This window comes from Clarias gariepinus, chromosome 21 (genome assembly GCF_024256425.1).
Source record: "Clarias gariepinus isolate MV-2021 ecotype Netherlands chromosome 21, CGAR_prim_01v2, whole genome shotgun sequence".
Lineage (NCBI taxonomy): Eukaryota > Metazoa > Chordata > Actinopteri > Siluriformes > Clariidae > Clarias > Clarias gariepinus.
The window spans coordinates 27,577,322-27,591,624 of NC_071120.1; the positions used below are offsets into that span (position 1 = coordinate 27,577,322).

The 14,303-nt window shown below is 38.4% G+C and overlaps 1 protein-coding gene across 1 annotated transcript in view; it reads right to left on the reverse strand.

Moving 5' to 3' along the window:
* Positions 1-709: 709 nt before the first annotated feature.
* The window catches only part of hk2 (hexokinase 2), a 42,712-nt gene continuing 29,118 nt past the window's right edge, over positions 710-14,303 (reverse strand). The window contains exons 12-18 of the mRNA XM_053480580.1: positions 13,884-14,003; positions 9,655-9,750; positions 7,360-7,459; positions 5,910-6,093; positions 5,609-5,764; positions 2,395-2,631; positions 710-1,955 (exon numbers count right to left, since the gene is read on the reverse strand). Coding sequence (XP_053336555.1) covers positions 1,820-1,955; positions 2,395-2,631; positions 5,609-5,764; positions 5,910-6,093; positions 7,360-7,459; positions 9,655-9,750; positions 13,884-14,003 — 1,029 coding nt within the window. The 3' untranslated portion in view covers positions 710-1,819. The remainder of the gene's footprint in view (positions 1,956-2,394; positions 2,632-5,608; positions 5,765-5,909; positions 6,094-7,359; positions 7,460-9,654; positions 9,751-13,883; positions 14,004-14,303) is intronic.

Genomic DNA, 14,303 nt, shown 5'->3' on the forward strand with positions numbered 1-14,303 from the left:
ATTTCTTTTACATCCTTACTTAATTTGCATTCTTTTATTCATCGTCTTCTCTCTAACCTGTTTTCATTTACTTACTTTGTTTCTCTGTCCTCATTTCTTCATGTAATTATTTTTTCTTTAATTTATTAATGTTGTCTTTCCTGTTTTTTTTAACTCCTTTTATTCAAAATTTTATTTTATTCTTTCTTTTTCTCACCCTTTCCTGTTGTTACTTTGTCTTGTTTGCTTTCTTCACACATTCATTCATACGTTTTTTTTTTTTTTCTCACCTTCAGGAACAGGATGGAAAATCTCACCTCAGAGTCACTCAGTCTTTTTTTATCCCATTTCTTTCTAACATTAAAAAAAAAAATTATTTAACTTTTAAACACATTCATTCAATTTTTTATTTATTTATTATTTCCCTCTCGCTAACCTTTCTTCCTTAACTTATATTCATTCCTATAAATATTGATTCATTTTCTTCCTTTCTAACTTTTCATTCCTTCATTCACCAATTGATGTTGTATTGTTGTCCTGAATATCGGCACGGCTGCGATGCGGTCACAGGCACAAGTACTAAAGATATATAGGTATAAGGTATAATAATATATAATAGCATAATGTTTATTTTATATTAGGTTAGAGCTAATATAAGTGTGGGAGATCTCAGAAACATACAGCACACCTGCATTAGTGATGTCATAAATAAATAATCAAAAGAAAAAAAACACAAGCAGCTGTTTTGTATACAAAATATTTAATTTTTTGAAAACTGTAAAAGTGTAGACTGAAGGGAAAAGACGTACAGTAGTACATTAATGATAAAGTGTTGACAAAAAGTTTCCTAACTATCCCAGCGACAGAGCTTTTCTTTTTTGTTGTTGTTTTTTTCTAATCAACAATACATAATTACAAAGTAACTGGAATCTGTTGTTTGTTTGTTTGTTTTTTATATTTTAAACGATTGTAATCAAATCCCAGTTTGAGATTATTATTATTATTATTTTATTTTACATTTTTAATGTATTTTCATTTTAGTTACAGTTGAATCAAAATGAAATGTCATTCTTTTAAATGTTTAAATAAATTATATGAGATTTTAAATAATATCTTGTAGAACTTTAAATGCGTAGTGGAAATAAAGCAGAACCATGAAGCTGTTTGGAGTGTAATTATTATCATCTGAGTAAATAATAATAATAATAATAATAATAATAATAATTAATAACAATAATAAGTTAGTTGGTTGGTTGGTAGGTTGCTAGCTAGGATTAGCTAGAAGGAAGCTTGTGTTCTTATGGTTTAGGTTGCAATGTGCATGCGAGAGAGAGATTTTTTTTCATATCAGCAGCAAAAATAAAACAAAAACATTCTGAAATACTTGGAGTGAAAATTGTTGTGTGGATCGGCAGTCCTATTTCTTTTGTTTTGTTTTTTTACACCTCCGTTCTCAGTGCTTCACCAGCAGGGGGCGATATTTATGAGAATGGTGGTCACATGATCCAGTGACTGAACAGAAAGGAGAACTTTAACCTGAACATCTGGTTTTTATGGAGAAAAAAAGAGTCTCTGTTCATCAGTAATAAAACTTTTTCTTTTTTGAACTACACAGTAATGTTACAAATAAATTACCATCTGAGTCACATAACCCCTCCCTCCCCCGGACAACCCCTTTTCCCTTATCCTCCCTGCACTTTCTATACTTAAACCACACACACTCTCTCTCTCACACACACACACACACACACACACACAAAACGATACAGCGCTAATCATATCTGGAAGAACACAATTTCAAGTTTCTCTTCTTCTCTTGTCACGCCGGCGGCTGGTGCTGTTACGCGTTCCTCATGCGGCAGGCTACGGCCGTGATCAGGGCGGCGCCCTTCCCGCTGCCGTCCTCCGACTGGAGCAGAGTGACGTCACACTGGGGCGCCAGGTCTCGCACGGTTTCCTGCATGATGCTGGAGAAGCTGGAGATGAAACAGGACAGGGTTCAAGTTCTGAAACAGGTTCTTTCGAAATCTTATGTACGTTTGGACACGGGATTTACCACATTAAACTGATCCGGCTTCTCATTGGTCAGCAGATGATAAACAGATAAAACATGTGACATTCTTTAAGACAGAAAGAAAATTGTGAAAACGGTTTGTCATGTTGTTTTGATACAAGAGGAATAGAAACCAGTCTCAGGAAATGTCTGTCTGTCTGTCTGTCTGTCCAGCCAGATTTAGTATTAATAAGTTAGACAGAGAGTTCTGCTAAACAGAAAGACAGACATGTACGTGGGCTTCAACCTGAAGCGGGTGGTGGAGCTAGATCTGATCCAACTCCTACTGTGACCTGTACACACTCCGCCCCCTGGATCAGGTCCGACTCCACCCCTGTGGAGTTCACATTCACATGACTTACTGTGGGTGGAGCTTATAGAGGGTTCCGTCCACGCCCACAGTGACGCTGAGGGAGTTGAGGTTGCGGTTCTGGCGGATTTTGTCGACGACGGCGGCGAGCGCGGCGCCGCACAGCTGGGCCGCTCTCTGAGACACGACGCTGCACACCTCCTTCACCAGGATGCTGTCGTCACACGTGCTGGTGGTCAGACCCAGGTGCTGCAGGATGGAGCGGACCTGCCGCAGAGCCAGGCGGTCACTGAGAGACAGACAGACAAGAGAGAGACACAGGATTAGAATTAACTAAGTGTACTCTGCCTTAGCTAGCACCGCTCTGATTGACAGGAGAGAATGACACTTGGCTCCTCCCATCCTTGACTACTCACTTGCATTCGTGGTCACGGGAATCACGACTTGGTTTGGATTTTAAACATATTGTGTGTTTTGGGTCGTAATGAAATGTTCAAAGCGCAGTAGTGTGTGTGTATGTATATGTGTGTGAGAAGTTGTGATTAATAAAAATAGCGAGGTCCTTCCTTAATGAAACCTGACGACGTGCAACTCTTGAGTAGATCAGCGTTATTTACAGCGGCTTGGTTTGTTGTGATTCGTGTCCTGATTACAGAAACACTCCAGCGAGCGCATGAGCCGAGGACAAACACTTCATTTAGATTTATCACACACACACACACACACACACACACCACTTCTCCTTATCACAATTCATTCCAAACTAAATTCTAATGAAACTACATCCTCAGGAAGACGCTGTCCATCCCTCCCTCTGTCCTGTCTGTCTGAAGATCCTTTAATTACAACATTGGGACAGAGTGCTTTATCCATCCATCCATCCATCCATCCAATTAATTACTTATTCATTCAGTCTTTAATCTCTTGCTTTCCCAAAACAACATATATTCTTAGACCATCCACTGAAGAAAATATTGGATCTTTTCTTCCATCCATCCAGTCATTACCCATCGGTCCTCCATCCTATAACATCTATCCATCCATGCAACTATACCCCTTATTCATACCCTCCATATCATCTGATCTTCCACTGATCCATACATACTGTACATAAATACATACAGTGCTCCATCCACCCACTGAGCCCATCTTCCATCCATCCATCCATCCATGTATTCTCCACTCGACCAATACTCATTTCATACATCTTCTAGTTCATCCATTCATCCACCCATCTATCCATCCATCCACCCATACATACATTAATTTTACCTCCATCTGTCCATCCATCCACAATCCGTTAGTTTACACATCCATCTACCCATCCAGGGAATTATACATCTGTTCCATTTATCACTTTATTAGCTCATCTATTCATATATCTACCAGTTCATACCAGTAGCCTAATGGATAAGACACTGGCCTCCTAAGCCAGGGATTGTGGGTTCAAGTCCCATCTGAGATGGTTGTGGAAGCGTGCCGGGCCCATAACCCAGAGGTCGATGGATCGAAACCCTCCTCTGCTAAGACCTGTGCTTTTTTGGGGGGCAGTGGTGGCTCAGTCGGTTAAGGCTGTGGGTTACTGAACAGAAGGTCGGGGGTTCGAGCCCCAGGATCGCCAAGTTGCCACTGTTGAGCCCGTGAGCAGGGACCTTAACCCTATCTGTTCCAGGGGCGCTGTAAGCTGGCTGACCCTGCGCTCTGACCCCAGTTTCCTAATTGGGATATGCGAAGAAGACATTTCACTGTGCTGTAAAGTACACGTGACAAATAATTGAATATTCTTCTTCTTCTTCATCCATCAAGTTTCCCTCCATCTGTCCATCCACCCATAATCACTTAGTCCATCCATCCATCCATCCACCTGTTTGTCCATACATGCATCCATTCATGTTAGTTCATCCATCCATTCCCCAGTTCACCACCCATTATTAGCCCATCTACTCCTATATCTACTAGTCCATCCATCAGACCATCTACTGATTTATTCACCCACCCACCTGTTCATCCATCCATGTATCCTCCATCCAACCAATACTCTCATTCACCCGTCTACTCATAAATCTACTAGTCCATCGATCTATTTTCCATCCATCTGTCCATCCATTCCTAATCAGTAAGTTTATACATCCCTCTACCCATCTAGGAAATCATATATCTCTTCATCCATCTATGCACTAATTTATCCACTCATTTATTACTCAATCTATTCATTTATCTACCAGTCCATCCATCAGATTATTCATTGATTTATTCATCAATATATCCTCCATCTGACCAATACTCTCATCTATCCATCCATCCATCCATCCACTCATTTATCAAGATATCTATTCATATTTCTACTAGTTTATCCATCCATCCATCCATCCATCAATTTTCCCTCCAAATTTTGAAAATCCATTTACCCATCCAGGGATTTCTATACAGTATTTGTTTATTCCTCCATCTACTCATCCACCTGTTAGTTCATTATTTAGCAGCTTAGTTAATGTCTATATGTAGTCTTTTTATCATCCATCTATATGCATCCACCCATTTATCCATATACTGTATCTGTTCAATCATCCATCCATCTATAATTATACATGTTACTTTATCTTTTAGCAGATTCCTTATTAGTTCATCCATCCATCCATGCATCCATCCATCCATCCATCCACCCACCCACCCAGGGATCCATCTACAGTATATGTCAGTTCATCATTCAGCAGTTTAATTTACCAACTATCCATCCATCCCAGTGCACACTACATCATCCACGTGTCTGTTTGTTATGAACTACACCCCCAGCTCAGGCGACCACTGGCTGTGTCTTTCTGCGGTGACCGGTCGTGCGATGTGATATTTCTCTGGCTGTGAGCCCCGGCCGAAGCCCGGACGTTCCGCCTGCGCGTTCCAGTTTTTCGATGATTCAGCCGATCCCGCGGTGCGAAACACTGCAGCACAGTGACGGAACAGCGTGATGTGGGAGGCGTAAAGGCAAAATACGAGAGTGGCAATTATTCTGTGCGTCAGCCCCCAAAAACAAACACGACATAACTGCTGACGCTAAACAGAATAAAAATAGCGAGGTCTCTCTTCGTTCTCTCGTTCACGTTTTTCTCTCCTTTTAAGTTTTTTATTCTCGGCACTTTTGAGATGTGTTTCCTCCTCACCTTGACCCGATGTTAAAATATTTAATCTTAGCCTGAACGGATTATCCTTAAGAGTTGGTTTACTTTTACCATAAATGTAACAAAAGGTTTTTAAACACACACACACACCTCTCGATCTGGGAAAGGAACTTGGTCTCGAATATGCCGCGGGTCTTGAGTCTCTCTGAGAGTTTTCCACGGAACAGCAGGCCTTTGGCGGTGAAATCCAGCAGGACGTTCCTGACGATCTCGCCGAGGTACATCCCGCTGATCATCTTCTCAAACCTGTCTCACACACACACACACACACACACACACACACACACACACAGAGCAGGGCTTTGACTCACTTGAAGCTATTACACGATATATACAGTATTCCATCTCTCATGTCAAAGCATACGACAGCGTGATGTCATGCGACCTTCACCTCTGCTTGCCGGGGTTGGTGGAGTTCTCGTCCACGGCGTGATCGAACACTGTGCAGAAATCGTCGAGCACTCCGTCGTCTCCGAACGCTCCCCACTCCATGTTCACACACATGCGGCCCTCGTCTCCTTCCACCAGCTCCACGTTCCTCATCTCCTCCATGTAGCATGCGTTCGTCCCCGTACCTACACACACACACACACAATAAAAGAAAGCTTTTGTCTGTATGTTGCAGAACTCACTCTTTCAATGATATCTTTACATTTCCAGTCTGTCTGTAAATTGAGCCAGATTTTCGTCACCGCATCACTTAAAACTGCCTGTACAGACTTTACTGAATCTCCTGCAGTCCTTAGATCTCTGCCTTAAGTTTAACCTGCACCATGAATGATATCTAAATGTTGAGTAAAAGCGATGTTATGAACAGTTATGTGTGGGATTTAATAATCTACTTTAAAATAATCTACTAATGCGCTACTGTCTCAATGTAAACAAACACCTGCACCAATAGATATTAATTAGAAAAGATAAAGTGAATATTTTTACTGGGATTAGTTCATATTTTCACTTTGGCTGAAATAACAGCGCTGAAGTGGTATAAGTGAATTTTAACACGCTGGAGTGGTTTTAAGACAAAACTTCATCTTTATCCTTTGATCTACTTTTTCCATTTCTCATCTGTGATTCACTCTCCGATTACCGAACAGGGAGTGTATTTGTCTGAGCACCAAAGAAGGACAACTTAGTGTAAACAAGGCGTAAGATACTCAACCTTACAGAATGGGATTTCTTTGTATTAATAAGTTAGACAGAGAGTTCTGCTGTACAGAGAGACACACAGACATGGACGTGGGCTTCAGACTCAAATAATAATAATAATAATAATAATAATAATAATAATAATATCACTAATTACAACCTTTATAATCTTTTAAATATTTCTACAAACTCTTTAACCGTCAAGGACACACACGTACATACGCTGGTATATAAATAAAAACATGTCTTCTTCATGATACGTCTAAAGTTGTTTTATTCCACCTACAGCTCTTTAAGGTCACATTTAACATTGGGACGTCTTAATTCCTGTTTTTTATACATACACACACTGTATATAAATAAACAGTCGACCCCTCACCAACTTGTCTTCTTCTGCTCTCAAGATTGTTTACAGCACCTCCTGCCGACTCCCTCCATAAACGTTCCATTCACAAAATATTATATTTTTTATTATATATATATATTTTTTTTTTCAGTTCGTGGATGCGTTCCTGTGCGTGAGCTGTTGCTATAGAAACGGTAACGGATCAGGACGAGCGCGCTGTCAGGGCTACTGTTCTAGACAATTAATCAACCCGAACGGAATCGTTATTAATTGGTGCCACACACACACACACACACACACACACACACAAAAAAAAAAAACTGTTATCCTCCACAGACGGACTGACCTACGATAAGCCCCACTTCACACTGAGGGTCCTCGTGTCCGCACGACATCATCGTCCCCACCGTGTCGTTCACCACGGCAACCACGTCCAGATCAAACTCCTGAAACACGGGACGCACCGTACAGAGAGACACAAACAAAACAAAACGGATATGATCACAAAGAAAAGGCAGCGTGAATGATAAAAGAAAAGAATGTGATCAATTGTCACTTTGAGAACACACACACACACACACACACCTACATCTGGCAAATAAAATCATTAACACTATTAAACTGCGGTTATTATGTAGTGCTTGTGAAGTGTTTAAGTGTTCTCTCTCTCTCTTTTACAATTACAGAATTTTTATAAAGCTAATTCTACTTTTTTATTTAAAAGAAAAAACTATTAAGTGGAGTTTAAAGAAAAATTATTATGTTAACATACCGATTTTTTTGCCGATAACTCTGTAAGGATTGCTTTTGTATTTTACATAATAAAAGATGATTTTTACCTTTTTTTTTTTTACTTTATCCTTTAAAGGTCACACCAGCTGTGGTTTAGAAGTAATTAGTCAGACTGATGCTGGATTTGTCGAGAGGATCCGGGGCTAATTATAATAATAAAGAAACCTGGATTCTTCCTTTATAGTGATCGCCGCGCTCCGAGGTATTTTTCTTATTTTAAAAAAAGAAATTATTATATTTTGGGGGGGTTGAATCTGTACTGCACATGTTTTATGTGTTTAAACACGAGAAAAAAAGCTAGTTTGGATAATTAGTTTTAAAGGTCACGCCAGTGATGCTTTAAAGTCACATGATCTGATTAAAATAATAAACACGACTGCAAGTCTTCCTTAAGTGAGGATCAGAGTCTGACACGTTTATGATTTTATAATGTGATTTTTTTTTTTTTTTTTACTTTTTAAGATAGCGTTTTCCCAAAGTCTGGGTCACTCGGTGTACAGCATGTGCACATCATTGGTAACAAATAAAAAATTATAATAATAATTTTTTATATTTTAATTGGTCTAAGTTTAAATTATATATATATATATATATATATATATATATATATATATATATATTATTATTTCCCTAAAGGTTCAGAGGGGATGCAAACGAGTTTTACATTTCAAATTAAGCTGAAGCCCCGTTTAGTTTGGAATTGGCTGTTTTAGGACACAGAACATGTAGTGATTATTATATAATAATTATTATTATTATTACTACTACTATTATTATAATTATTACTACAACATTTATTTTAACTATTTTATTTTATTTACTATTTTATTTCTTCTTCTTTTTATTATTTTGGTGGAAATGTTTTATTTTATTTATTATTACTATTATTATTAAGAAATAATTTAACAATACAATATTTTTATAGTTATTATTATTATTATTATTATTACTTTATCTTTGGAATAATAATTGTTTTGGTATTGTTTATAATTACTATTATTATTTTCCTATTATCATCATTTTTATTTTAACTGTACTTTCTTTTTTTTTGCTTTATCATAAACAAATGATAATAATAATAATAATAATTATTATTATTATTATTTCTATTATTATTATTATAGACCAATTAGTAAAAAATAAAATATTAAATTTAGAGAGCTCCTAATAATTAAGCTTAATTATATGTATTTATTTATTTTCTAACAATGCTTGGTTTTCGTCTGTAAATGTCACTCAGAGGGGTTTCAGAAATCTCTCCAGTGACAGACGGTGAAATGGAATCAAGTCTAATTAAAATAATACAGATGGCCAAATTATTCCTGTGTCTTGATTTCTTTTTTTTTTCTTTCGCGTGTTTGTGAAACTCTTTCTGCAAAAGTAATGGGTTTGTTTAAAGAAAAAAACACTTGAATTCTGGCAACATCAAAAGACTGGAGTTATGACTACGGGCTAAAACTCCTCATTAATTTCATATTAAATAAAATAAAATAAAATAAGACTCTTAGTGTTTAGTTGTGCAGGTCACGGAAGCAATAGTGTTTGATGCTTTTTTTCCCTTTTATAGACCTTAAGAAATAGAGTTGAGTCAAATTTAGCATTGTTCTGCATTTTAAAAATCATTTTGCAATATAATTTTTTTTGCCCTAATTTTTTTCTAAAAACAAAAAAAAACCAACTTGTGAGCTGCACTCAGGAACTTTACACAAACGTAAATTTAAGAAAGTGATAATGCAATGCTTTTTTTTTGCAAAGCATTTCCTTTTTTTAAAAACAACAATCTCAATTTAAGAGTGTGTGGCGTTTATTCTAACTGTTAGACTTTCTCGTGAGCGGACAGGAGTCACACCTCCATGCGGTGGATGGCGTCTTTGAGGAGAACCGCAACGTCTTCTCCTTCACAGCCGCTGGCCTTGAATCCCTTCGTCCAGTTCAGCAGGATGCCCTGAAAGCACACACACACACACACACACACACACACACACACACACACACACACACACACACACACACACACACAGAGACAGGGTTGTGATGAGGTTGTGATGAGGTATAAAAGCACACTTTCAGAGAGCTCAGGTGGAACGATGCACATGATGCAGCGTGGAGAATAAAGCTGGAATCAGACATCCGCGCTCTCTGTCCATTAGCCCGGCCTCTCCACCACACTCGAGTGGGTTTTTCTGCGCGATCTATTCTCTATACGATTCTTACCTCTTACGTCGTGTTATTTCATGTTCTTCTTTACCAGCATGTGGGTGGCTTTCCGCGAGCTCTCGACCCGCACAGGCTTTATTCTTTTTTTAAACAAATCGAATAAAAAAATTTTTAACAAAAAAAATAAATAAAAAAAAGCGCTTGAGGTTGCATTAACCCAAACGAGCGCCTCGTGACCCTGATGAAGAATATCGACTCTCATCAAACTACATGCTGACCTGTGAGGTCGTTGCTATGATGTTTTTTTTTTTTTATTATTCAAACTTTTTGCTAAAATATAATTTCTTTGTTGAAACAGATCTAAAAAAACTCTCAACAACGTGCGCTTGGGCTAATGACCTCATTTATTACATTTATTTTAATAAAGCATGAGCCAACAGTCCTTAACATTGTGGTGTTGTTTTTTAATGTGTAAACACTGATAAACACCACAACGCTTTAAAGTCTATTCGGCACTGGAGACTAATGATTCGATTAAATTTTATTTTTCTGCGCTGTGATTCAATTTAATCCCTAAAGCACTAAATGTTTTCTCTCTGGTTTGCCTCAAGTAGCTACAGTTCTTATAGGTTATAAAGGATTAAAAACTATTAATTAAAAGTACCTAATATGCATTAAAATACCATGTTATAATGTATTTTTTCCTGCCAAGTTCCTGCACATAAACATCAAAAGAAAGAAGTATGGTAAGATACTAATGAAGAATGATAAGTAAAACACAGTATTTAGAGACTACTCATCCAAATCTCACTTTGAGATTTGTCCACAACTTGTTGCCACAAATGTGCAAAAGTCTTGACCCCCAAAACTTTTTGCGTCAGTATAAAGCCAAGCGACGCAAGTTTACAAATGTTTTGTGTGTTTTGTTATCCAAACGACAAAGTTTTAAATAACACCATTTCAAATAAAAGGAAGAAATAAAGGGAGACTTTTGCACAGAACTGTATATTTAAGAAACTCTAATTTTAGAGAGGTTAACGTTTAAAGAATTTCCTTCATAATTTAAAAAGTGTGAATCGCTTCTGAAGTGAAAGCTGTCGCTTTGTTTTAATTGAAATGAACTCAGCGGCTCAAAAAAAAAAAAAAAAAAAATATATATATATATATATATATATATATATATAGCTTAAACACGTTTCATTTATAAAGGGGTCAACTTTGTTCAAAGAAGTTTAGAATAATCATCAGTGATTTCAGCTTTTCGGCCAGTTAGTGAACCATTTCCCATTTTACGCTCTAAACCCCGAGTCCCGGTACAGAGTGTGTCGTTACTGGTGTTGTTTTTACTGATCAGTTCCTCGCCAGAAGTTTTCATCTCCACCACCCTCGTATATTCAGCCAGAGGCGCCTGAGGGTCTGAGGGATGATGCGCGTTCCTAAAGGTTACCCTAATCCAAGCTTAAGGGGCGACAACGTGATGACTAGCTAAGAATTAACATGGCGTATCGCGCGGCGTGCAAATGAAGAATAACGTGAGGAAAAACAATAAGGAGGAGAGAAGAGGAGCGAGGTCCCTCGAGGGCTCTAAAGGTCAGCAGACCTTTACTGAGACGTTCCCGTAATTCTGAAGAGATCAAAGCGTATTTAAAAAAATATATGTAAGGCGAGTCTGTTTTCTTGTTATCGAAGGATTTCAAGCACAATTTGAAATTGTTTAAAAAAAATCATTCGAACCCTCAGCTTGCACGTCTTTTGCTGGTGTCATCATGCACGCACACGTTCTTCTATTACATCAGAGCCACAGAACTTGTTTGCTTCAGAACATGCATAAACTTTATGGCCTGGAAAAGACACGAGAACAAGACGAGACACGCATCATGACGCAAAAGCGGCCTGGTGACAGCTGGAGCTCGTGGAGGTGGAGATGTTTTGAAACTTGCCCAAACCGTTCGGCCCTGCACAAGCACAGACACGAAGTTCAGGCGTGTTTTATGAGCTCACTGCCTTTACGAGAGTTCCACCAGCTCATCCGCCGTGTCTCGGGTTGTTCCTCCTCCGGCACCAGATATATTACGGTCTCCTCTGATTTACTTGTGGCTCCGAGAAACGTGTTCACTTTTATCTCATATTCCTTCTTTCCTTTTATTCATCCAGGATAAACCAGTTCAAGCTGGAAGCCTTAGATAAGGAGGTTGTTGAGATCAAAAGATGGACCGTTTCAGACGGCAGATTAAGGTGATGTGGGGCTGCAAGCGTACCTCTCAATGAAATCTTATAGTCAAGAGAATGACTTGACTCGGAGATACAGACTACTCATAAAATGGTCACTTCAACCCAGGAGTTCAATTGAGGGATTAAAAGGAATCAAATAGAGACTCATTTGAGGCATGTGTCAAGTACTACAATACAGTACTACAATTCATTGAGTCATTTGAGAGACCAAGAAGAGTCCAAGAAAAGAATCACTTGAATCGTACAGTAGCTATAGCCTGCTCGTAAAAACGGTCACTTCAACCCACGAGTCATTTGGAAAATCCAGGGAGTCAAGTAAATAATCTCGTAATCATTTATAGCAACACAGTCTGAGGCTAAAATCATTTCTTTAAACAAGGAGTCTTTAAAGATATTCTAGGAGCCTGTGGACAAAATAGTCACTCCAACACCATGGAGTCTGGTGAGAGATTCAAGGAGTCAAGCAGAGAATCACTTAAATTATAGGCATAGTCTGTGACTCAAACATTTGCGGAATTTCAAGGAGTCATTTGAGAGACCTAAAGAATCCAAGAAAAAAATCACTTGACTCGTACTACACAAAAGTGGTCACTCAAATCAATGAGTCATTTAAGAGATTCAAGTAGTCAACAGAGAATCACTTGAATCATAGATACAGTATGTGGTTAATAGTCTGTTCTTTCAAGGAATCATTTGAGAGAGAGAGAGAGAGAGTCAAGAATTAAAATATAAAGAAATGATGGGTATGTAAATTGTCTTGTTTTTCCAAAACTTCATCTGAGGAGTCATTTCAGGAAGTCGAGGACTCGAGGCAGGGAGTCACTACAGCGTGTGCTCACATTCCAACACAAGACGACTAGTTATAAAAAACAAATGCAAGAAGTTAAAGAGAAAGTCAAATAGAAGCTACAGCCCGTGATTAAAATGAACAACCTTATAAAGTTATCTAGCTTTTATTATTATTTTCTTTAAGAGGAAAAAAAAGAACAGCTGAAAGTGTTAAACGAGGTGACGAGGTAATCATATTAGTGTAATTACATTTCATTTGTACATTTTAGGGAGATAATTTGAGACAATCTCCCTGTCGCAGTCTCTGGAGTCTGACTCACCGGTTATGAAAAGAACGTCCAGGTTGTCGACACAATACACCGTGTTATTTATTTATTTTTTTCTCTCCCTTACATAATCCTCTCTATTGGACGAGCAAAAGTAATTTACTGCTTGGCTAGCCTTGTGCTTCTTCCCCAGCTGTGTGTTTGTTGTATGATTAGCTCACACGCGAGCATGTCGAGAAAACGTCTGTAATTTGTAGAAATCGGATTCCGTCATTGTAATCGTGTTAGCGCTCATCAGTCGCGTTGTTTTTGGGCTTCTGTGGAATATCGAGTGTCAAAGCCGTTACAGCCTGATTAGCGTGATGAAAGAGAAGATCGGTGATGAATCGATCGAAAGAGGACACGAGCGCGAGGTCGGACATTTGGGCCGCGCACACGGTGCAGGCTAGGACATAAAGGCGTTTATCATTTCTAAAAGATAAAAAAAAGTAAAGAAAACAAAGGAATATCCTAGACATAGGCTTCCATCATATTTTGTTTATTCACCATCAAGCTAACAAATTCTGGACTAATTCTGGACTAATTCTTGTAAGTGGTGTGTGTGTGTGTGTGTGTTTGTGTGTGTATACTGTACCTTGTTCAATCCTGCTTGATGGCAGGGAAACGAGAAGGTGAATCCCAGAGGTAACGACGCTCCCTTCATTCCCATGTACTCCAGGAAGTCACTGATGCAGTGAACGATGTGATCAAACAGCTGCCGAAACACACAAATTTTAATTGTATCATTATGCCGCTTCCTGCCACGTGTCATGATTAAATAGATAAAGTACAGATCACTGAGTAAAGACATAGCCTACTGCCTGAACGCAAAAAAAAGGTGCAAACTCATTTTAATAAATTTTCATTCAATCGACCAGTTCATGTGTGAAAATGACTCCTCACGCTCCCAGAACCTCTGAGATATTCTCCGCCCATTCAGTACATTCAGGTGTTCAGCTGACTTCATTTTATTGCCCCATAGCGTTGCTGAGTCTCGACCTGAGTAACTGATCAA